We start from the raw sequence: 24,872 nt of genomic DNA on the forward strand, positions 1-24,872 counted from the left end.
TGCTCATATGACCTTTCCAAGGAGAGAATACACAGTAGGGCCTAGAGTTCAATGATCTAAAGAATTCAGGATCGATGTTCTGAGAAGCCAGATCCAGGTTATTTTATATAAACTTCCATTTTTGAGTGGGTCTAGGCTACTACTAGTTTTAGCTTCAACAAACGTAAGATGAAACCCTTCCAAAGTCAAGGAAACAATGGGTTCAGATAAGGAAACAGAAAACCTCACGTGAAATTCAGAATGGGTCTACCTTGAAGGGAGGGTATAAAAGCCAGCCAGAATGCCGTAGAATCAAGACTGTAGGACAGGGCAGTTTGCCTGCCATATTTCCTGGAAATGTGTACCAAAAATATGCAAGTAGGCACTGACCTCCTCATTTTCATCTTCATCCTCTCGAAGAACCATGTCTAGGATGCTGCCTTTGATCTTGAAGTCCCGAGAAGTACTTAGCTTCATGTGCTGCATCAGGTTTACCTGGGACAGACAGGCAGGCTTATAAACACAGGCACTTACTCAGGAACAGCTTACCGTGCTTTCAGTGTGTATCTGGAAGACCTTGAGTGTACCAAGTCAGAAATGGCAAACACTGCTGTGCTGCCTGCCTCAGCCTTCAACAGGAAAGGGGAGTGGATACAGTGTTTTTACCTTGGACTTTTTAGATAGCTGGATTAGAAACTTTTCATACTGTTCAATGGCAAAGACAAGGTTGGGGATTGGCTTGGTTTCCCGAAGAACTTTGGCCTAAGGGCAAAAGGACATTAAGACTTACATTTCAAGGTCAATAGCTTGTGAAGTTTTTCTGTAGTGTCTCTCAAACTTACATTCTTAAAAGAAGAAACACACTTTGGCAATTGCTGTTTCTGATTGGTGAATACACTTGCATTGCTGGATTATTCCCTCAAATGAGGATCCTGTCACTCAGACTGCCTCCCACTCTTCCTCTCTGGGCCAGCTCCTGAATTCTGGGATGACAGGCATGTGCCACCAATCCTGATGCCACCATCCCACTTTTAAAATACCTGGGAGACAGCTTTCTAGCTGCTCATCAGACCTGCCAGTACTTTCCTGTGTGGCCCACACTACAACTTACTTAGCTGGTCTTCCTGACATTAGTTATTTCCAGTATTTCCTTTTAAAACAGTGTGGTGAGACAAACCTGTACCTAGGCCTTTCTGTATTAGAAAAGGAATTGTTACAGCTGTATTTCCTAAAATATAGTCGCTTTCCTGCATTCACCAATCCTTAGATTTTCTTTGTTTTTTTTTTTTTTTAAATTTAATTTATTTATTTTTGGTTTTTCAAGGCAGTTTCTCTGTGTAGTCCTGGCTGGCCTCATGCAGACATATCTGGCAGTGCTACCCTCACCTGGCTAATTCTTATATCCTTTACAGAGCATCTTTTACACTCCTGCTTTTCCTAAAAACAATTTTTAAATGTCCAACAATTAAGGCCCACTGGGTCTGAACAGCCAGGTAAGCATCTTACCATGATTGTGCTGGCGCCTGCAGCCTTCTCCTTCTCTGTGCACTTTGGGTTGTCATTCCCCTTATTCTAAAGAAACAGAAACATTGTCTCATTCCTCAAGATTCCTCTGTAGACTGCAAGTTTTTCTGGGAAGCAGAAAAACCATGATGCAGTATATAGCCTTTGGAGATAAACAGTTAAAATGGACACTGTCAAGGTGGTAGCAGGAACAGGCATTTTCCTGCTGCTGGGCAGCTGACTAAAAGGCTATGAAGAAGTCTACAGTCTTCTTAGAAGTAATCTTATGCATAATATAGTTGCCATGCTTGGGAGGTGTGTGAGTTGTAGATTAGTGTGTAAGGCTTCTGGACAGAAAAAAAGGAACCTGGTAGTGGTGCACACCTTTAATCAGCATTGCAGAGGCAGATAGGTGGCTCTTGACAGGCCATTCTGGTCTACAGAGTTCCGGGGTAGTAAAAACCCTTTCTGAACCAATGGTCAACATCAAAATACTAACAAGACAAAAGGAAACAAAGACCTAAGTGAGGGGAGATGGAAAAACCACCCAGTGTCAGTGAAACAGGAAGCCTTCATCTCAAAAGGGAGGCTTTAGCCTCCCAGCAAAGAAGCAGGAAAAGTGTCCTAAAAAAGCACAGGAAACTAGGGAGATGGGCAGGGAGGTTGCTCTGGAAAGATTTCAGAGACGCTACAAGTGAACTCTGTGCACTGCCCATAAATACTAAAAGAAGACTTAGAGCCAGGAAAAAGAAAACAAACCAGAGGCAGAAACATCCTTAGGTGTTTGTAGCACTGCTTCCCATCAAGATCTAAGGTAGTTAGTGTACACAAAGTATCAATAAGGTCCCCAGGTCAACCAAGAGCCAATGATTCTAAAGCAAGGGGGCTGACAAACCATGGGGCTTTGGAATAACATTTATTTATTGGTTTTTCGAGACAGGGTTTCTCTGTGTAGCTTTGGAGCCTATCCTGGCACTCACTCTGGAGACCAGGCTGGCCTCGAACTCACAGAGATCCGCCTGCCTCTGCCTCCCGAGTACTAGGATTAAAGGTGTGCGCCACCAACATCCGGCTTTGGAATAACATTTAAAAGGTAACATAGTTGTGTACATTTATTTATGTATTCTCTGCTGTTTTTACAACAGAAGAGCTGTGTGGGCATGACAGGGCCCACAAAGTCTGTAACATTCACTATTTGGCCCTGTACTCTAGACAATTTGATGATCCCTGTTGTAGAATCAAGATAGCTGGGGTCAAGTCTCAGTCTGGCTTTTACTAGCTGTCTGGTTTCAGCCATTCAATCAACCTCCCAAATATAAAGTATATTGAAAACAAAAGCTGATGCATAAAAAGAATGTAAGGGCTAAGTGGTAGCTATCCTAATAAAATGCAAGACTCACTCAGATTATAGTAAAGGAGGTTGATAGAGTCTGACCAGGCTGGAGAGATGGCTCAGAGGTTAAGAGCACTGACTGCTCTTCCAGAGGTTCTGAGTTCAATTCCCAGCAACCACATGGTAGCTCACAACCATCTGTTATGAAATCTGGTGCCCTCTTCTCGTGTGCAGAGATACATGGAAGCAGAATGTTGTATACATAAGAGTCTGACCAACAGTGCTTCAAGCTATAGCTATTCTGCCCAGTAATGCTACTTAAATTTTTTTTTTTTTTTTTTTTTTTTGAGCTGGGTGGTGGTGGTGCATGCCTTTAAACTCAGCACTCTGGAGGCAGAGACAGGTAGCTCTCTGGGATTTCAAGGTCAGCCTGGTCTACAGAGTGAGTTCCAGAAAAGCCAAGGCTATAAATGTTTTTAGTAGGTTTAAAAAGCATTATTGAACATACAGTTGGAACTCTCAGAATCTTTAAAATGCTAGTAAACCAACATGACTCTCAAGGCAGGGAACATCTAAAGTTTCCTTAGGATCCCCTTTTGGAAGCTGTTGTCTATAAGGATACCTTATGAAATCTGTGTGGCTATATAAACATTAAGAATGATATGCCAGGCATGGTGGCACATGCCTTTAATCACAGCAGTTGAGAGGCAGAGGCATGAGGAGCTCTTTTGAGTTCAAGGCCTCATCTACAGAGCCTCATCTACATAGCCAGAGCTACAAAGTGAGACCCTGTCTCAAAAGAGAGGGAAAAGCTGGGCATGACCACATGCTTATAATCCCAGAACTTGAGCTGAGGCTGGTAGATCTGAAGTTCAAGGCTAGCTTGTACTACACAGGGACTGTCTAAAAAGCAAAACAGAAAAGATGGGGGGTGGGGTCCGGGGATTCAAACCCTCAGTTTAGGAGTGGATGGATATATATCCTACAGAGAACAGATTTGAAAGAATGGCATCCACATGAAAATAGTTTGAAGTTTGAGAGGGCATGCCTGCAAATATTTAAGAGAGAAAAAGACCAGGAGTGCATAGCTTGTCCAGAGCAGGGAAGCTGTGATAGGGCACTCCTGTAATCCCCATGCAGACAGAAGCAGGTAGCTCAGGAATTCAAAGCCAGCCTGGGATATACCATACACACAGGCAAACACTCATACACATAAAACAAAATGATCTCCATTCCCCAAGAATCTATACATTATAAAAATGGGGTCTGGACAAATGATCCAGTGAGTCCCAATCCTCCACCTCTCTGAAGCACTCTGCTGCACCCATAACTCTGCCACCTAATCCCAGCCCTCCCCATGTGTTGATTGCTGTTACTTACAGTAAGAGTCCTAATGCATGGACTTGTAGGTACCCAGAAATGAACCAAGGCTACCTTGTTCATTCTGTACTCCAAACACCAGCATACCAAATGCTTCCTTTGCTATATCAAAGTCTGTAAAGCTCTCAAGTCTTGGTTTGTTCAGATGGGCACCTCTTGCTGATATGCAAGAGAAACTGTATACTCAGCCTAGGTGGCCAAGCAGCTCCAGGGACAAAGCAGTGTAGCTCTTTTTTTTTTTTTTTTTTTAAAGATTTATTTTTATTATTTTAAATATTATCTTCCCTTTACCAAAGAAGTCAGAATCAGAAGGTTTGGATCTCCTGGAGCTGGAGTTAAGGCAGTTATGAGCCACCTGATGTGGGCTGCTGGATACCTAACTTGGGTCTTTTCCAAGAGTGCTCCACACACTTAACCACTGACTCATTGCTCCAGCCCTCCACTAAGCCCTTTCTTGATTATTTTGGTACTGCCTCTAAATTACTTACTTGTACATAAGAAATGAAAGAGTAACACATGGGGGTCAGATGAGAGCCGGACAGCTTCACCTGTAGCAAAGGAGACAAGAATGTATGTAACTGTAGCAATAACATCCCCCATCTTTAGGAAAGCCAGTCTCAACTTACCAGCTTTTCCACAGTGTTTGGAATTCCTCTGGCGCTCTGACACACCTGGAGATACTAACATAGAATTCCTAGATTATCTATCCATGGAGTATGTCTCATTGCTGACTACATGGGGGACATTCACAGCAAAACCAGAAACAGCTTCCCTTCCCTTCTCTGAGCACATAAGCTTCCCAGACAACAGAGAACAAAGGGGTTGCTTCTGACTTGGCCAGCTCAATGCTTTGAGAGTCCTTCAGGCAGAGTTCCTGCATCTAGGAGGTAAGTCTGTCCTCTTAAGTTGCAAGTAGACAGGCTCCCCATGTCTCCTTGCTTAGCAGTAGCTTAGCAGCCACAGCAGGTGACTGGAGATGCATGTACCAGGGATGACCACACTACCTGTGGTGTCTATGCCTAAGTACTAAGTCTAGATCACATACAGAATATAAACTACTAGTTCCCATCACCTTCTGAATTCTCCGAGGACCAGAAATGTATATGTTCATTTCCCATTGGAGGTGAAATCCATCATGCCAAGCAAAGCTGACTTAGATTATGCCAGCAAGTGTTTCTCCCTTGACCTGGGGAGATCCCTTCTAACTACTGATCAAATGAAAACAAAACTGTGACATTGTGTGGCAAGAGCTGGGTTCAGAAGCGCTTTGTACCTGGCAAGTGGAGACAGAAGGTGGGATACAACCTGATTATCTTCCAAAAACTCACGTATTTGACAAATGCTGTTAGGGTGCTGTATATTTTGGACAGGTCCTTCAATAAGGTGTCCACGCAGCTGCCTGATGGCAGGGCTGTCTGCACTAATTCATGGAAGAATGTAACCAGTGTTCCCAGCTGCATGACGATGGCTTTCTCGATGAGAAGATTTGGTGGGACTGCTTGAGAAGAGGCATCTGAAGAAAAATGAAACTGATGCAGTTCATCTTATTTTCCAGTTAACAGTAAAGGAGATTTAAACCACGGTTTAATCTATATTTTGCTGGCAGTACAATCCCTACCTGGAGCCATTTTATCTGATAGGGTTTCTTGGTTCACTGAGCTCTTAATCTTGGTGATTAACCAGTCTACTTCTTCTAGGACTTTCTCAGCCTGACTCAGGACAAGCAACTGTGAAAAGAAAAGAATGTGTGGCATGGTTCACATTGCTGGGGCAATAACAAGCGTCACTTCCACAGGAACCTTACAGGCCCGAGGACAGAAGCCAACTGTGACAGACTCTTCAGATGGAAGATGGAGCTGGGTTGTTTCCCATGGATCACATCAACACTTACACAGACAGTAGGGGCAGCTGTTCTCAAATTCACCATTGCATAGTGGTCTGTCTTCTCTATCTCTACATCCTGGAAAGGAAAAGAGGCAAGACCTAAGACCAGTAGCCATTGCCTGGACCTCACTCCCCACACAGGATGCCACACTACACTTGCTGTGCTACCTGGTCTATGTCTCCCAGCTGCCCATGGATATCCTGGGACAAGTCACGAAGCAGGGTGACAGGACTCTTATATAAGACATGCAGGCTGAAGAATAGGTTCATCAAACTCTTGCAGAATGAGGTATCCTCTAGGAGCGGGAGGGAAGAAAGGGAAGTTTTATTGTTAGAGCCTTTGTAGACTGGCCACACTAGTGTTGGGGTTAAAGGGAATCCCTCTCTAATAGGTTTTGGTGATGGTGATTTTGTATAAAGCCTTCAGGAAGGGAGGCAGGAAACTCACCCCGGCTGTATTCCTTGCAAATCTTAGACGTCCAGGATAACACCTGCACAAACTGAACAAAAGACCTTCAGTTGTTAAAGAAAAAGATGCAGGGTACAGTGGCAGAGAGGCAGAAGCAGGCAGATCTCTGTGAGTTGGAGGCCAGCCCAATCTACATACTGGGTTCTAGGCCAGCCAGGGCTACAAAGTCAGACCCTGTCTTTTTTTCTATTAAAAAAAGTAAGAAAGAAAAACAAAACAAAACTAAACATGTTTTTGTCAGAACAGAAGAATCTTAGACCTTTCTAGGCATAAGAAAATCACCTACCAAAACTGTGCCTGGACTTAATCGGTTACATAACAGCATAAAAATGTGTCCAAAGGGACGAGAAGTAGTGACACTTCTCATAGCACAGGGCTGAATACTCAATGTCTGTGTCCTTAAGGACTAAATGTCCTGAGATCTGGATCTGAGTTCTCATCTCTGAGCTTCCTCTGCTGCTACCATAGTAGTCTGGGGCTAAATACCCTATGTCCTGGTACTTCAGATATGAGGTATGGGAGAAGATCTGGGCTATAATAACAGAAGAGAAGGGGGAAATGAGGAAGAAAATATAGATATATATATATATCACACAGAATTTTCTTAGGTGAAGGAGACTTGAGGTTTTGGGTAACAGGAATCTGAAACAGGCTTGCAGGCACAAAGACACTAATACACAGTGACAGTTAAGTACAGACAAGTAAGATTTTGGTCTGCTGGAAGGGAAAAGGTCAATTATGAGGTCAATAAGTAAAAGGTCAATCAGTTAGTAATAAAGGTCTTTATGAACTGATATTAAGACCTCCAGTACCCCGTGCCAAAGAGGTAACTAAGCTGGAGAAGCACTCTTCAGTGGTGAGAGTGGTGGGGTCTGGGGTAGGAATCTGTATTTGTATTTGCTTCCGTAGGAAACTCGTGAAAGACCCAGACAAGACTGTTTGCTTATTTAAGAAGAACACATGGAGGGGATGCGGAGGGGAGACTAGTGAGGGTAAACATTGCTATAATTCCTCATCAAACTACAGAATTTTATTATCAATTAAAATTATCAGTAAGACAACAAAAATTGATTAGGAACTAGGGATATAGATCAATTGTTAAGAATGCTTCTGATGTGTGCCTATAACACTAGCAGCTGGGAGGGGGAGGCAGGAAGGTCAGACGTTTATGGTTCTATGTGAAGGGACACTGGCCCACTTGAGCACGCGGCTCTGGCAGGCCTTGTCCTTCTCCCCCATTCCCTTACCTTTCTAAACCGCCATGTTTCAATGTGCCACATCTGTCTCCTCTCTATCCAGAGCCAGTCCTTTGTCCCTCCAGGACACACATCCCTGCTCCCTGTCTCTTGTCCCCCCTTGTCCCTCATCTTTTCCATGTCCTTTACTACCTGTCCCAGCCCATTCTAACCCAGACTGCCCCTTCTCCTCATCTGAAGAATGACACCTGCAAGGTCATCTGCTGCTGTTTTCTGCCCGAGTCAGAAAGCAGCCACTTTAGCTTATTTCCCCACTTAATAAAGGATGTCTGTGAGAACAGGTGTTAGGGTGTGGCATGTGCCTAATCTGGGGTCCAGGAAAGGGGGGGGGTGGTCTCCTTCACATATCCTATTTTGGTTTCTTTTGCTGTAGAAAACATTCTGACTAAAAGCAACTTGAGGAAGAAAGGCTTTCTTTTGTTTTTTCCAGACAGGGTTTCTCTGTGGCTTTGGAGCCTATCCTGGACCTCACTCTGTAGACCAAGCTGGTCTCCAACTCACAGAGACCCACCTGCCTCTGCCTCCAGAGTGCTGGGATTAAAGGCGTGCACCACTACAGCTCACAGCCCATCACTGAGGGAAGTCAGGACAGGAACTCAAAGCAGGAATCTGGAGACAGGAGCTGAAGCAGAGGTCATGGAGGAGTACTGCTCACTGGCTTGCTCAGTTTGCTTTCTTATAGAACCCAAGACCACCTGCCCAGAGGCAGCATCACCTACGGTGCACTGAGGCTCACACATATCAATCAATCATTAACCAAGACAATGCCCTCACAGAGCTGCCTCACTCAAGTTGCTCTCTTTCCAGATGACTCCAGTTCATGTCAAGTTAACATAAAACTAATCAGAATGGTTATCGTTAGGGACACAGCAAGTGCGAGGCCAGACCGTGCTACATGGCACCCTGTCTCAAAAACAAACAAAAAAATTAAAAAATTAAAGATATAATCTGAAGTTAACTGGGAAGGGGTGTGTTGAATATTGTCAAATATTTTTCACCAATGAGTCTTTCCAAAACTCACTCAGTTTTCCTCAAACAACTTGTCCCAGGCTAACCTGGATCTAGGACGTTAGCATCTGTCCTCCAGTGCTCAAACGCCCCACCACCACAGGTGGTCTCTCAGGGAACAGCAGCTTCTGGAGGCAAGAGCCCACAGGAGGAGCGTTGTTTCTCTAGGGTTTCAACAGGGCAGGGGCAATAAGGATGGACTGATAGCTCCTATGGTATTCTTTGCTGTCCTGTGGAGATGTAACTGTTGACCTGAACAGACTCACCAAAATGACCCATCTCTTTTTTTTTATGTGTGAATGCTCATATGGATGGGCACGCTAAATACATGTACACATGCCTACACATACCTACACATACATACACATGTACATGCACACAATCCATCTCTTCAGGTACTTCTGCTTTGGGATTGTGGTCACTCTTGCTGACTTATTTGTTAAATTCCTCAAACTTGATTTTTTCCCTATGAAATCCAAATGCTGAACTTCAGCTACCTTCATGATTAAAGCTCTGTCATTTCAGAAAAGGCGAAAACATCAAGAAACACAAAGACTGGGAAAGAACTGTGTTAAAAGGCTAAGGGCACCAAAGAGAAACCTGTCTGATTGATATAAAAAAGTGTTTACTGTAAATGAAACAAACCAAACCAGTATGTTCTTGACCTTACCTGGCTGCATATGTTCTGAGAGGAGCAATGTATAAGGAAAGACACACCCTACAGCTCCTTCAAAAGGATATTTAGAGGAATACTTTGATTGTTTGAAGTAGGCTGGCCTCAAACTTGCTATGTAGCGGGGGATGACCCTGAGAGTCTAGTCTTCCTTTGGATTACAGGCATGCACCATCACACCAGATTCATGTCTTTGGGGATCAGATGCAGGCAGGTCTGTGTACAAGGTAAACTACCTGTCCTACCTCCTCAGCCCTAGACATACACTTTTATGAGAACACAATTCTTGTCTTCTGAGGGACACTAAATGAGACTGAGCAAGCACTGCTGTTACCTGTGGAGAGGTGGGTTCTATCAGCCTGGACAAGGAGGAGAGAATCGTGATGAGCAGCAAGGCCTCTTTACTGTTAAAATCTTCCTCTTCACTGCTAAGCAAGTTCAACAAGGACCTCTGCGAAAGGAATGGATGTACACAGATGGGAGTAGACATTTTGTATCAGAGAAGAGACATCCAGGGAGAAAGTCTCACAGCTGGAACAGAATGATTCAAAGCTATGTAATTCCAAGAGCATAAAATCTGAAAAGAAACCTGGATTAAATAGCAGTTTTCTGTTTCAACTGTAAACTGAAGAATTTCTCTTGAAAACTAGGGCAGTTTTTCATCTCACTCCCTGCAGTACACATGAGGAACAAACTAGTTTCTGGCAGTTCTCATCTGCTTGGAGCTAGAGCTTAACCTCTGACCTCAGGGCTAGTCCAGGCCCCAAACTTGTGTCTGTGCCCTGACAGTGGAATCTGTCTGACTGATCCATTTGGCAGTCTTCTTTTCTACAATGGAGGAATGTGCCACCTCTTCTGATCCTATAAGTAAGTGCTCCAGCAACAAGTCCTGGGACATGGTAGGAGTGTTAGCTGTTATTTGTTAAAGAAATCCTTGACATGGAGCATACTGATACTCTGGCAATTATGGTGAGAAACTTCACAGGCTTCATTTTTCCTGTCCAGGAGTCTGTTAGACAAGGCCAGATTATACCACATAATCAAACCAAAAACCCTGTGCGGTGAACTGGCTTCCTTTCTGCACCTTAAACAAGGGTTCTCAGAGGCCACGAGTTCCACTGGCTGGGTCCTCACTAGGGTCCTTTCCAGCATGGCGCCTTTCACTCTTAAGCCCTGTCTGTGACTTCCTGTCTGACTCCTCCCAGAAGAATTTAAAACAGCTGTTTCCCAAGGCTTCTTACCTGAAATTGCCGGATCTGGAATGTAGCTCTTTGAGTGACAGAGACACCTGCTTCTTCTCCCTCTTCTTCTGTGCCTGTGACATCTGGAAATGGAAACAAGCCTACCTTCCTTCAAACTGACTTGGGTTTTTGTTGTAGGTTTTCCTTTTTGGGGGGGGGGTGGGGGTTTGCAGAGACAAGGTCAAAGTAATAACCCAACCCATCCTGGAACTTCCTGTTGCCCTGAACCTACAATCTTTCTGTCTCAGCTTTCTGAATGCTGGGCTAACAGGCCTGCATCATCATGCCCAATTCTTTTTGACCCCCCCCCCCATACCCTTCACTTAGGTACTAGGGATTGAACCTAGGTCCTCATATGTGTTAAGCAAGCGCTCTACCAACTAAGCTGTATCCTCAGCCCTTTTTTACTAGAATTTTCCATTTATTTTATGTGTATGGGTATTTAGCCTGCATGTGCATCTGTGCACCATGTACACAGTACCCCCATAAGTGCAGAGACTAGAAGAGGGCTCAGATCCCCTCGCAGGTGGAGTTACAGGTGACTGTGAGTCACCACGGGAGTGCTAGGAACCAAACCCATGTCCTCTGGAAAAGCAGGAGTTCCTAACTCTTGAGCCATCTCTCCAGGCCCAGGTACTTTTTGTTTGCTTGTTTTTAAACACATACACACACACTTTTTTTTTTTTTTTTTTTGGTAGGATCTCACTTTGTAGCTTTTACCACTCTAGAAATTATCAGACAGTCTCAAATTTGTGGTTCTCTTCCCACCTTTCCCTAGCTTGAGTGCTGGGTTTATATGCATGTACTACCACACCCCAACTTTGGAGGGAACTAATACTTAAAATTATATTCTGAGACTGGGTCCCATAGCCCAGGTACTCACTATGAGCTAAGTCTGGTCTCAAACTTGTGATCTTGACTCAGCTTCCTAAGTACTTGGGATTTCATGTCTGAGCCATCACACCTGGAGACAGTGAAAATTTTAGAGACGCCCCTCCCCCCAAAAGTTCTGGAGGCTGATTTAAATGTGTTTCTAAATTTCATTTTCTTTTTTGTGGGGGTTGGCCAAGGTTGAGAAAGGGTCTCTTTATATATCACTCTGGCCTGTCCTAGAACTCACTCTGTAGACCAGGCTGGCCTCAAACTGACAGATCCACCTGCCTCTGCCTCCCAAGTGCTGGGATTAAAGACATGCACCACCATGCCCAGCTTTAAATTTCACTTTCTTAATGCGGCATTCCTCCTCCAGTCACTATTTGTGGATATAGAAATGCAGTAAGAGCCAATCCTGAACCCACCAGATGTCACTCCTTATCAGCATTAAGGTTCTTCTCGGGTGTCCTCTGGTAGGTGAACAAAGCTATTCATGACACTGTGATACCTACCCAGAGCCCTGAGAAACTGCTGCATCTTGGGCTGATAGAACTGTTGCATGGCGTTGAATGTCTTCTGCAAACCCTCCAAGCACAGCAGTGAGATGCTCTTCCCTTTCTCTTTCTTTCCCGACTCTTCCACTGAGGTAGGAATGGATGTGTATCTCCACAGCAAGACCCTAAAGTGTGGGAAAGTTGTTCTGTCAACATGGACCATTAATGTCAGTCTACATGTAGGAAACTTTAGCCTGTGTAAACAAAGGTTCTGTGAAGTTTCAGAAACTTACACATGGGAAACTGCCTCACCATTGAGGTATTTCTATACCCCCTTAATACTCAATTCTCCTGGATTTACAAGCAACTACTGGTCCTTTTTTCCTCCACAATTAAGTGTTTTACACGTCACCCTATCCAAGTAAATCTTTCAGATTTACCTCTTGCTGCAAATATAGATGGCATCCTTTTGTTTACTGTTAAGCAGGGCCTCATTACCCAGGATTGTCTTTTAAAATCTTTTCCTTTTAAAATTTTTGTACGAAAGCTTTGCCAATGTGCAAAGCCTGAAGAAGGGGTCAGATGCCCTGGGATTGAGTTTCGAGCGACTGTGTGGATGCTAGAAATAGAACCGGGTTGTCTGGAAGAGCAGCCTTAACCTCAGAGCCATCTCCAGCCCAGCGAGGATGTCTCACACTTGCTGTGTGGCTGAGAATGAGTTCAAACCTCTGACCCACCGAGTGCTGGGATTATAGGCTTGTGCCACTGCACCTGGCTTTTTGTACTGCTGGAGATCAAACCCAGGGCCTCAGACCTGGTGGGAAAGTTTTCTTAACTGACTACTGTGGTGATATCTTGCTTATACAAATAAAGCTTATCTGAAGATCAGAGGATGGAGCTTGCCACTAGCTAACCATAGAGGTCAGGAGGTCTGCGCAGACAGACAGGAAGTGAGACAGCTGGGCAGAGACAGAAAGTGAGATGGTGCTGGGCAGTGGTGGCTCACGCCTTTAATCTCAGCACTCGGAAGGCAGAGGCAGGTGGATCTCTGTAAGCTCGAGACCAGTCTGGTCTATAAGAGCTAGTTCCAGGACAGGCTCCAAAGCCACAGAGAAACCCTGTCACGAAAAAACAAAACAAAACAAAAATAAGAGATGGCTGGGTGGAGAGATGAATATAAATAAGCAGGAAGAAATAGGAATTTGCTCCCTTTTCCCACTGGGAAGCTAATGAGGTAAAGGTGGCTTTGGCTTGCTCTCTTCTCTCTGATCTCTCAGCCTTTTCCTCTATATCTGACTCCGGGCTTTTATTGTTTAGACCAATTAAGAACTCCATTTACAAGCTACATACCCAGCCCCTATTCTTTTCTTTTCTTTTTTTTTTTCTGGTTTTTCGAGACAGGGTTTCTCTGTGGCTTTGGAGGCTGTCCTGGAAATAGCTCTTGTAGACCAGGCTGATCTCGAACTCACAGAGATCCACATGCCTCTGCCTCCCGAGTGCTGGAATTAAAGGCGTGTGCCACCAACACCCGGCCCTATTCTGTTTTTATAGCCGAGTAGTATTCAATCTATTGTAGGGATGTAAGTCTATCCATTTGCCTTTTTATTATTATCATTATTATTATTTTTTTTTAATTACATGTTCATGTGTGTGTAGGGTGTATGTACTAGTGTACTAGTTGACTGCCAAGAAGGCCAGGAAGAGGTAACTGGGTCTTCTGGAACTTCTGGAGTCAACAGGCAGTTGTGAGCAACTCAGCATGGGTGTTAAGAGCCAAACACCAGTCCCCTGCAAGAGTAGCCAGTGCTCGTAACTGCTGAGACATCTTCCCAACCCATCTTTTTACTTCACTTTAGCAGTATTTTAATTTTATCATATCTAAAGAGCTTTGTTCTTATTTTCCCCCCTTCATGCACTTACCTATTCTCTTTACACATTTTCTTCACTATTAGATAATTTTTTTTTTCTTTTTCTGACCCCCTTCCCTTCGACTGGGTGTCTCCCTCCCCTTTTGTACTCTGCCTTTAAAAAAATCAAAACGAAATAAAACAAAAGGCACCTTTTATATATTTATTATTTACTCCCTTTCTTAGGTTTACTTCACCTTATTCTTGGACTTTCTCATTACAGAGAAATTGTTTTTGCTATTTATCATTTTATATTATCCATCCCTATCTTTCCCCTAATTCCTTGTTCTCCCTTAGTAAGTCTTCTTACCTCTCTTTTATTTAACTTTCCTTCTCTATTTTCCTTTCTTCTCTTCTCTTTCTCTCATCATTTACTATTTCTATATTTGGACTATATAATTTTTAACACACCCTATAACATTTACTGTAACTTCAGCATACCCTGTAACACTTGCTGTTCTATGGTCTCTGGTTATGTGAATAAGTGTGCATCAATGGATTTTTTTTCCCCTGGGAATTGAACTCAGGACCTCTGGAAGAATAACCAGTGTTTTTAACCTCTGAGCCATCTCTCCAGCACCCGCACCAATGGATTTTTAGAATATTTCTTTTTCTCAGATGGTTTGATGTCATTGTAACCATTTGTTTTGAGTAGAATTAGGGACTGCCGTTTGTTGTGGGTACTGGGATCTGAACAGTATTATACCCTTTAGACTGATGAACACCCCCCCACCTCTTTAAAAAGATTCATTTCTTTTAAATATTATATGTATGAGTGTTTTTCCTGAATGTTGCTTGCTGCTCTTGCAGAGGACCTAAATTCAGTTACCAGAATCCACCTGGTGGCTCACAACCATCTGTGTCTCCAGTTCCAGGGGATCCAACTCCTTCTGGCCTCCACAGCACCATTCACACATGGTACATGTACATACTTTCTTTTGAGCTACAACCTGCTGGCCTAAAATTCACTACACAGCCCATGTTGGCAATCCTATTTCAGCCTTCTGAGTGCTAGGAATACAGGTGTGAGCCACTACAAATGGCTTAAAATCCTAAATTAAGTTAGTGTGTGTGGTGTGTGTGTGTGTGTGTGTGTGTGTGTGTGTGTGTGTGTGTGTGTGTGTGTGTATGTATGTATGTATGTATATGCATGTCAGAGGACAACTTTCAGGAACTGATTCCAAGGATCAAAACTCAAGTCATCAGGTTTGGTGACAAATTATGAATTATTATTGTTCAAATTATTATCCATTAAAAAATAACTCGAGGACTGAAAAGATGGCTCAATGAGTAAAGTATTTACCACACAAGTGTGAGAATCAAAGCAGAGGTGGGCTTGGACCTTTTACCCTACAGGTGAGAACAAAAATCTACACCCATAGAAACTTGATGACAGATCAAGTTCAGGGGGCACCAGTGTTCCTGCTGTGATGATTGGTCTTGGACTGGAATCCTATTCTTGGAGGCCATTTATAGAAAACAGAAAAATCACCAAGCCCATATTTTAATTTTAAATTATGTGTGTCTGTCTGTGCATGTGTGAGTTACAAGTGCTCACAGTCAAGAAGGCATCAGATCCCCTGGAGCTGGAGTTACAGATAGTTGTGAGCCTCCTGGTGTAGGTGGTGAGAACCAAACTGGGGTGGTCCTTGTATAGTTTTTTCTGAGATTAAAACCTGCCATTTTGGAGGGAAGCTCCTCAAGACACAGGATGATAGAGGGTGGTGAAACAATAGATGTTCCAGATGTTTTCATGGTAGTGAAACAACTGGATGTACTAAGGGAAGGTAGAATACTTCATCCTCCAGGCAGTCTCCTTTAGCTCAGGAAGTTAATAATTCAAAATAGTCAAAGGAAGTCCCTGAAACTAACTAGATTCACAAGGCCCCTCCCTCTTCAAGCATAAATAAACAATAAAGTCTACTGAGAGACACTCTCAGACTAGCTGGGCTATCTGGAAAGGCTACCTGCAGGCTGTGCAGTGCACGCCAGGTTTCCAGCATTTGTGGACTGCCACCCATGCTGGGGTGGGCTTTGGTGATACAGCTGGCTTTGAGTCATTTCTGTTCCTATGAATAACCCCACACCCATATTTCTGTAAATTACCCCAATAAAAATCATGGATTAAATAAATAGAATTTTGGTGGCATTCTTATTTTGATTTGTCATCAAGTTTCTATGGGGTTAGACTTTTGTTCTCACCTGTAGGGTAAAAGATCCGAACCTACTTCTACATGAAAATACTTACCAAAACCCACCAATCCCTGGGCTTGGTTTGAAATCTTACCCATTCCCACTCAGGAAAACTCCAAGAAACCCTATATAACCCTGTCTCCTGCTCAGTTCCCAGTTGCTTCTTATCAAAGCAGATGGAGCCACCTTCTTGTGTCTTTCCCAATAAATCTCTTGTGTGAGGTTTGTTGTATGATATGATCTTGTAGTATTTCTTGGCTCCAGACTGCCAGGATACCTTTCCCTTCAGAGCTGTAACACTTGTGTAGGGGAAACCTCTCCCCTCCGAGCTATAACACATGCACTGGGGATTTCCCCTCAGAGCTGTAACACTTACAATACCTCCCCAGATATAGTGTCAGACAATAGCAGTATTCAGTTCTTAACTCTGGAGCCATCCTCCAGCCCCCATGGTAAACTCTGATCAAAGTACTGTGTGCACATGAAAAGAATGTAGTTAGAAGCTGTTCTGAGCCTTCAACAGATGTCAACTCAGTAAAGAGGATGCTAATGCTGTTCAGGTCTTTACCTCATTCCCGTTTTGTCTAATTCTTTCAGATTTATTGCTTTTAAAGAAAGATTTTCCTTCATTTTAAATTATCTATATGTGTATTCTGTATGTGGATATATGAATGTGAGTGTATGAATGTGAGTGCAGGAGTCTGCTTGGTCCAGAAAAAGCCATTGGATCCTTCTAGACCTAGAATTAGAGGGGACTGCCACCCATCCTGTATAGGTGTAAGGAACTGAACCAGGGTCAAGAACAGTACACACTCTTAACTGCTGAGTCATCACTCTGGGCTATTTATTTATTTGCTTTAAAGTATTTTTAATCTGTTGTAAGGTGCATGTACATTTAGGATCGTCATGCTTACTTGATGCACAATTCAATCACTATGTAATAATACCCTTTTCCTTCCTGGGAATGCAGTAAGATTTTATATGAGACAAAGAATCCACACAAAACAAGAGAAAAAAGACTCACTACAAGACACTACACTTTCACTCCTAATCATGCCCAATTGTTCTGTCCCTAATTTTCTATCTTGCAGAATTCATAACACACATGCTAGCAAACAGTTTGAGGTGAGAGTGGCTTACCGAGTTATGTCACAGAGGTTCTGAAAGACCTTGTCTGGGTTCTGGCCATCAGGACCACTCACGTGCCCTGTTCGTATCAGCTGCTGTGTCTTCTGCAGAGCTACGTTCACGGCATATTGCATAAACTCACTGCTGGACCGAAGGACAGACAGGGCCTCTTCATGACTCTGGATACTATCTCTAGAGAAAGAGCGAAGGAAGGAAGGAGCTGAGCCTCGTGATATGGCCTGTAATCCCAGCAACTGTGAGGTAGAAATAGGAAGATTTCAGGGCCTAAATGGGAAACTGAACATGGACCTATCCAAATAAAAAAAGTGGGTGGGATACAGCCGAGTGGTGAATACCTGCCTAACACACTCAAGGCTTGTTTTTAACCCCCAGCACTACATACGAGGGAAAGAAATTTCCCTCCTGTTGCTAGCACCTGTGACTAGGCTTTCTAGAGACTTGGGAAGAGCAGCACTCAGCAGGCTTCAAGTAAAGACTCATGGAGCCTCGTAAGCTGAGTCACTGCCACTGCCATGCTGCTCTAACTCACTCTGCTTGTTGCTGCCTCAGTTCCTCCCTCTCCCCCATCAATCCCCCACACTTTAATGAAATCAAAGCATCGGTCTTGTCTTTTTGACTTTTGATTGTCCTGTTGCTATTTAGTTCAGTTTCTCCTTTCTATCCCTTTAATCTGTTGTTGTGTACAAAGTTCTAAGGAGATCTTACAACACCACTAGAATTCATCCTTGTCATTCATTAGTCCATGGCTTCTCACTTGCTTTAATAATTTTGAGGTACACCCTCCCTCTTTAGAATGCCTACCTTGGGTTATATGCAATTTTCATGTTAAGAAAATTAAAACCTCCTAACTCATTTCCTACTGTATATAATATGGCATGAATTGTGACTCCAAACTAAGCAACACGGGAAAGCTGGGCACATGTTCTCTTACCTGAAAAGAGCAGTGAGAAGGTCAGACACAAATTTCATGGACAAAAGACTGTCATTTGTCTTAGCGGTCATTTTAGTTTTGCCTTTACCAGCTTTTTCGGCAAGGATGTCAGAGAAATTCTTGTAACACATAAATAGGCTGAGGATTTCCTCAAACTTACTCTTGCTGCAGAAAAGGAAAGAGAGAGCAACAGCCAGCAGTGTCATTACTGTGTGGTTGGGTTCACGGAAATTCCCATGCTTCTTCAAATCTCCACTGTGAGTTAATGCGCCCTCATTAGCATGGTAATTCTAAGTTACAGAAATCTCTGTAAGCCCCTTTTTCTTTCCTCTGATTTGGTCCAGTCAAAGAAGAAACCTGGAAGCCCAGTACTACCACTAATAAAATTTTATATTAGAATCAGTAGTACTTAGATTCAGGATCTGGGAACTGTGAATACATGAAAGCGTGCAGGAAGTCAAGATTCACAGGCCTGGTGGAAAGAACATAGTGTGGACTTATTAAGAGATAATATTAGCTGGGCATAATAGTGCAAGACTTTAATCCCAGCACCTGGGAAGCAGAGGTAGGCAGATCTCTATGAGTTCAAGGCCAGTCTGGTCTACAGAGTGAGTTCTAAGCCATTCAGGGCTATGTAACGAGACTTGTCTCAAAAAACTCAAAGAAAAGCCACATGGCCAAATGAATTTGCAAATAAAAATTAGACATGTGAAATTGGTTAAAAAAAAAAAAAACTCAAAGAAAGAGAAAGACATAATAGTATAGTCTTTGTTCTTTTCATGTCTAATGTAATGTCCAAGTAAACCAGCAAATGATAAAACTATATGAAAGGTCACATCGATCCTTACCTGAAATTACTTATGGAGAAATTGTACTCTATTAGAACTTCACACACTCCCATTATGAGACATGCACAGACATTATTCTTGATGCCAACACTAGTGCTCTGAGAAAAATCTGCTGATTTATCCTAAAAGACAAATACAAATTAACACACTGCTAAAACCTCCATTGGTCCATGCAGCTGAGAGCTCATCAATTACCAGCTCAAAGTCTTCTAGCTCACTCTTAATCATTCTCATAGTAATAGACTCCAACATATCATCCAGCTCATGGTACAATCCCTCTTCTTCTTCTCTTTCATCTCCCTGTTGCAAGGGGATCACTCTGCTCTTATACCAGGCCAAGCAATGCTGAATGCAAGACAGCAGATGATCCTGTAGAAGAAAATAAACTATAATAACCTACGACACTGTTATGAAGCCCATGGTATTTGCTGGCACCACACGCAGGTCCATCTGAACTAACAAAGCTGGGAAAGCGTGACTGAGCTAACAAAGGTGTTTCCCAAAGACTGTCCCCACAAGGAACCAACAGTTCAGAATGGAATGCCCCATGTGCTTCTCTGGTTTGACAGCAACATCATGAGAGCCCTATTATGAAGTTAAACAACCTCTAGTTCCCAAGTCCTGAAAACTGTTCTAAAGACAGGGACACCAACACAGCATCATCTCACAGCACTGAAGCTACATTAATGAAGACCAGGTAGGACAACTCAACTCCTTCCCATTTTCCTTGTCCTGAATTCAAAGTCTCTTGTGGGTGTTTAACTTTTTGCCATCCCTTCCCACCTCTCTGGAGCTAGCTATGAACCTGTCCTACTCTCTCTAGAGTTCACCAGAGTGCACACTGCAACTCAACTGAAGCCACATACTCCCTTCAGACTAAGGAAGCCGATTCATTGACTCCTGCTTGCATCTCTACTTCCATTAGTGTGTAACCAAAGATCTATAGTGGACACATATGACACTCTTTTAAGGAAGAGGTGGCTGTCATGATTAATGAAGTACTAATATGGAGACTTTGACCAAGAGATCAAAGTAGGGAGATGGCTCAGTAAGTGGCACTTACTGCTCTCATAGAGGATCCGGGTTCGAGTTTCAGCAACCACACTGTGGTTCACAACCGGCTGTAACTCCATTCCAAGGGATCCAATGCCCTCTTCTGGCCTCTAGGTACCATGGTGCATGCGTATGCATGCAGGAAAATACTCATATACATAAAATACAGTAAATCTTAAAATGGGTCACAGATAGTGGATATGGAAAAGTTAAAGAGTAAAAACTGCTTGAAAAATAACCATACCACCATAAATAACCTTACCACTGACAGTGAGACAGTGGCTGCGGGGCAGGCAAGTCTTACCAGGGGTTCTTGTAGAATGACCTGACTTCCTTGGGTCAGAACACAAGCTCCTAGTTTCAGAGGAGGTAGCAGATCAGGTTCTGGTTCATAGAACTGTTTTAACTGTGTAGGGTGAGACAGAAAAACCATGACTCATGAATACTTCTGAGTATTTAACAATTCAAGCTGAGGGCAAGGCAATGATTTTACTTTACTTGTACTGCCTTCATACCAGTCCCTAAACTTGAAAGGCAATCAGCATTTTTAGGGAGTCTGATGAAGAGCACAGGCTGCCAATCAGCATCACCGGACTAAGTGTGTTACAGAAAGAAAGAAAGAAAGAAAGAGGAAGATATGAAGGTGGAAAGGGGATGTGTTGGGGGGTGCCCGGGGGACTGGGGTGTGTATGGAGGAGATCGTCAACGAATAAAAGATTCTTAAAAAGAGTATAGACTTCCAAGTCTAATCTAGTACTATCACTTACTACTGATTTTGATAGTTATCTAAATCTTGGGTCCTCACTTGAAAAAGGAGTCTACTGGTATAACGAGAGGTTTTTTTGTCCCTGCTGATCCTGCCACCCTTGGGCCCCAAATAAGCACACAGACACTATAATTGTTATAAAACTGTTGGCCGGTGGCTTGGGCTTTTTATTGGCTAGCTCTGTCTTAATTATTAACCCATTTCTATTAATCTAAGTATTTCCATGTGGTCTTATCTTACCAGAGAAGGGTCCGGACCTTTAACTCCTTTGTCGGCTCACATGGTGACTGTTCTGGCAGGCCCTCTCTGCCTACCTTTCCCAGAATTCTCCTTGACTCCTAGTCCTGACTATCTTCCTGCCTCATTGGCAGAACAGTGTTTTATTCATCAACCAATAAGAGAAACATATATACAGAAGGACAACCCACATCATACTCTCAAAACTAAAGCTACAAAACTATTATATACTATTATATATTATATATATATATATATACATAACTATTATAATACACATAAAGAACAACAGAGCTTTAAAATAAATCTTGGCTATTATTTACTTCTGTCTTTTCTCTCCTGTAGCCTGCAGAATTTTACTAACCTATGTTGGAAAGCACCACTCCATGCCTCAAACACATTTTTAATTCTTGTTACAGTGTGATGATGCTTGAAAGATGTAATTTCGCTAGCATGGCACACATTTTACAGAGGAGCATGCAGACATCCAGTGAGTTTTCAGATAGCAAAGGCCTTCCAATAGCTTCCACATATCTAAGACCTTAATTTCAAATGGATTTTTTTTTCCAGAATTACCATAAAGCAATGGGGCATGGGCCTGTATCAGTTCACATAGAATTGTAGGAAAATAATGGACCAGGGGCCTACCTGAGCTCTCCCGGTAGAGAATAAATGTTATATATCTGGTTTTAAAAAAAGAAAAAAGATTCCTGATAATGCTTAATGAATGAATCTTGAGAATTTATTTATTTATATCTGATGTCTCCATCTGAACTCATCTCATCTTGATGGTCTTTTGAAATATTTCACTAATTTAAAACATTTTTGAGTTGGGTTTGTGATTTGAATAAAAAAGGCCCCCATAGGCCCATAGAGAGTGGCACTATTAGGAGGTATGGCCTTGTTAGAGGGTATGTGTCACTGGCGGGCAGGTTTTGAAGTCTCAGAAACTCAAGCCAAGTCTCTGCCTGCTGCCTGCAGATCCAGATGTAGAACACTCAGTTCCTTATCCATCACCATGTCCACCTGCATGCTACCATGCTTCCCACCATGATGGTAATGGACTCAACCTCTGAACTGTAAGCCAGCCCCAATTAAATGTTCCTTTATAAGAGTTGATGGTATCTCCTCACAGCAATAGAACCCTAATTAAGACAGGTGTGATGGCAAATATCTTTAATCCCAGCACTTGGAAGGCAGAGGCAGAAGGATGCCTGTGAGTTCAAGGCCAGCCTGGTCTACATAGTATGTTCCAGGACAGCAAGGGATATAAAGTGAGACTTACCTCAAAAGAACCAACCAAACCACTTGTTTGAAAATGTAAAATCTAAGCCTGAAGTGGCTGTGCATATTTGAAACCCTAGCACTTGGAAAGTAGAGTTAAGTCAGAAATTCAGGCAGCTTCAACTACACAATCCATTTGAGTGCACACTGGGCTATACCCATGTCTCAAAACATTACAAATACATAAAATAAAATTGAATGGTTCCATAAAGTTTCCTTCTGATTTAAGGAGAAGACTGAGAATTCAAGGAAGATTTAGAGAATAGCAAGACAGTAGCAGGTAAGTGACAATTCAAGCAAAGCATGCCTATGACTTACTAGCATTCTAGTTGTGAGTTATTTTTTATTTACAGAAGTCTGAAAAGCATGGACACATCTCAGTACCTCCTCTGACTCCCCTGAGTCATGAGGACATACTTTACCTGCGAGAAGAGAGTCTGCATGATTGAATTAGCCAGCCGAGAGTTCCGTCGAAGAACATCATAGAAGCCCTAGGAGCAACAGAGACAAGATCATTCTCTTTCTTACACTGTTCTCGGGTCTTTTTAAATGTATTGTTTGTGTGAGGCAGGGTTGGAGGACATGCCACATATGTGTGGGTGCCTGTGGAGGCCAGAAGAGGGTACTGGATTCCCTGGAGCTGAAATAATAGGCAGTTATAAGCCACCTAATGTAGGGCTAGGAAACTCAGGACCTCTGAAGAGCTAAGCACTCCTTAACTGCTATACCCATCTCTCCAGCCCATAAAATTTTCTTACTTTACATATACACACTAAAAACAGCATTCTGAGCTGGGTGGTGGCGATGGTGTAATGGGGGAGGTCCTTCTGTGTATGTTTATCTTACTGGTTGTTGAATAAAGCACTGTTTGGCCAATGAGGCAAATATGTAGGACTAGGAGTGGAGGAGGATTCTGGGAAATGTAGTATAGTCTTGTGATCTAGGCAGGAAGTGACATAGCAGGCAGACTCAAAATATAAGCAGGGACAAGCAGGAAGTCGCTCTTCCTCCTCCTCTCTGTGAAGTCACCATGTGATTGCAAGGAAGACAGGATGCATTCTGCTGGCATCCTCAATAAGATAAGTTTATAAAATATATAGATTAATAGTTATGGGTGATACTTAAGACGGAGCTAGCAAATAAGAAATCTTAGTCATTGGCCAGCAACCTAATATAAGACTCTATGTGTTATTTCAGGCACCCACATGGCAGCGGGTCTCAGGTGGCTTGGCAGAAAGATTTATTGTACAGTGGTGCAGGTCTTTAATCTGAGCATTTGGGAGGTAGAGACAGGAGGACCTTTGTGAGTTCAAGGTCAGCCTGGTCTACAGTGAGTTCCAGGGCAGCTAGAGCTGTTACATAGAGAAACCCAGTCTCAAAAAAAAAAAAAACAACAACAACAAAAAACAACAACAAAAAACAAAACCAGCATTCTGAGTTTCCATTAGGGCTGTACTGGAACTACAGATTTGAGATTTAAAATACCACCAACACCAAGTAACCTACAAATATGTCATACCTTTTTATTTATTCTTTAACTTCTCTCACAATATTTGGAGGCTTAAGTATTTCCTTTCGATTTGTTTTAAACACTTTATTTCCATTTCTAGCTATTCAATACTAGGATGTGTAATTTTAATAAACCTTCACATGGTTGTTGATCTTATCACAGCATACACTGACATGTATCTTACTAAACCACTTTTAACAGGTTAGTTGGTATTGTTGATACTATGCAAACCAAAACAGTTTTAGTTTCTCCTTTTAAATTTTTATGCCTTTATTTCTTTTTCTTGCTCTGTTGTATATGATAGTATCTCACCTATGAACAAATACCTTCATTCCTCCTCATAGGGGAAAGCATTCATTCTGTCGACATTTCAAGGCTTCACAGATTCCTCTTCTAAGAATGAGGAAGTTCTTTCTTGAATGTAGTTTCTAAAAGATTTTTTGAGGGGGAGCAATCAAGACAGGGTTTCTCAGTGTAACAGCCCTGATTGTCCTGGAACTGGATTTATAGACCAGGCTGGCCTTGAGCTCACAGAGATCCTCCTGAGTGCTGGGATCAAAGGTGTGTGCCACCACACCTGGCTCTAAGATTTTATCATAAAGGAATGTTGGTTGAGCAAGTATGTGTCCATGCATGCATGTGTCTGTGCATACATGTGTGCATGCATACATGACATAGCCTGGTAGCCCTGGCTTTCATGAATTTTTATGACCCATCTTCCTTGGTCACCCCAGTGCTAGGGTTATAAATGTGATCATTTGCCTAGCTCCCTCCAATTAATAGCTTGCTACTCTTGCAGAGGACCTAAGTTCCATTCCCAGTACCAACACCAAGGGCTCACCACAGCCTGTAACTCCAGCTCCTTGGCCTTCACAGGCACCTGCATTCACACACACACAAA

General features: G+C 42.7%; 1 protein-coding gene across 4 annotated transcripts in view; it reads right to left on the bottom strand.

Moving 5' to 3' along the window:
* The window catches only part of Fanci (FA complementation group I), a 58,275-nt gene that overhangs the window by 866 nt on the left and 32,537 nt on the right, over positions 1-24,872 (bottom strand). For 3 of the 4 annotated variants that reach the window (XM_027408190.2, XM_027408192.2, XM_027408191.2), the window contains exons 19-37: positions 22,884-22,952; positions 20,479-20,580; positions 19,317-19,490; positions 19,122-19,243; positions 18,274-18,438; positions 17,334-17,513; positions 12,112-12,278; positions 10,727-10,809; positions 9,820-9,936; positions 6,528-6,579; positions 6,248-6,375; positions 6,087-6,155; positions 5,814-5,922; positions 5,524-5,708; positions 4,822-4,875; positions 4,684-4,743; positions 1,486-1,551; positions 646-741; positions 370-474 (exon numbers count right to left, since the gene is read on the bottom strand). In XM_027408190.2, the coding sequence (XP_027263991.1) occupies positions 370-474; positions 646-741; positions 1,486-1,551; positions 4,684-4,743; positions 4,822-4,875; positions 5,524-5,708; positions 5,814-5,922; positions 6,087-6,155; positions 6,248-6,375; positions 6,528-6,579; positions 9,820-9,936; positions 10,727-10,809; positions 12,112-12,278; positions 17,334-17,513; positions 18,274-18,438; positions 19,122-19,243; positions 19,317-19,490; positions 20,479-20,580; positions 22,884-22,952 (2,103 nt within the window). The other variant, XM_035442444.1, reaches the window with a different exon arrangement.

This window comes from Cricetulus griseus, chromosome 3 (genome assembly GCF_003668045.3).
Source record: "Cricetulus griseus strain 17A/GY chromosome 3, alternate assembly CriGri-PICRH-1.0, whole genome shotgun sequence".
Taxonomy (NCBI): Eukaryota; Metazoa; Chordata; class Mammalia; order Rodentia; family Cricetidae; genus Cricetulus; species Cricetulus griseus.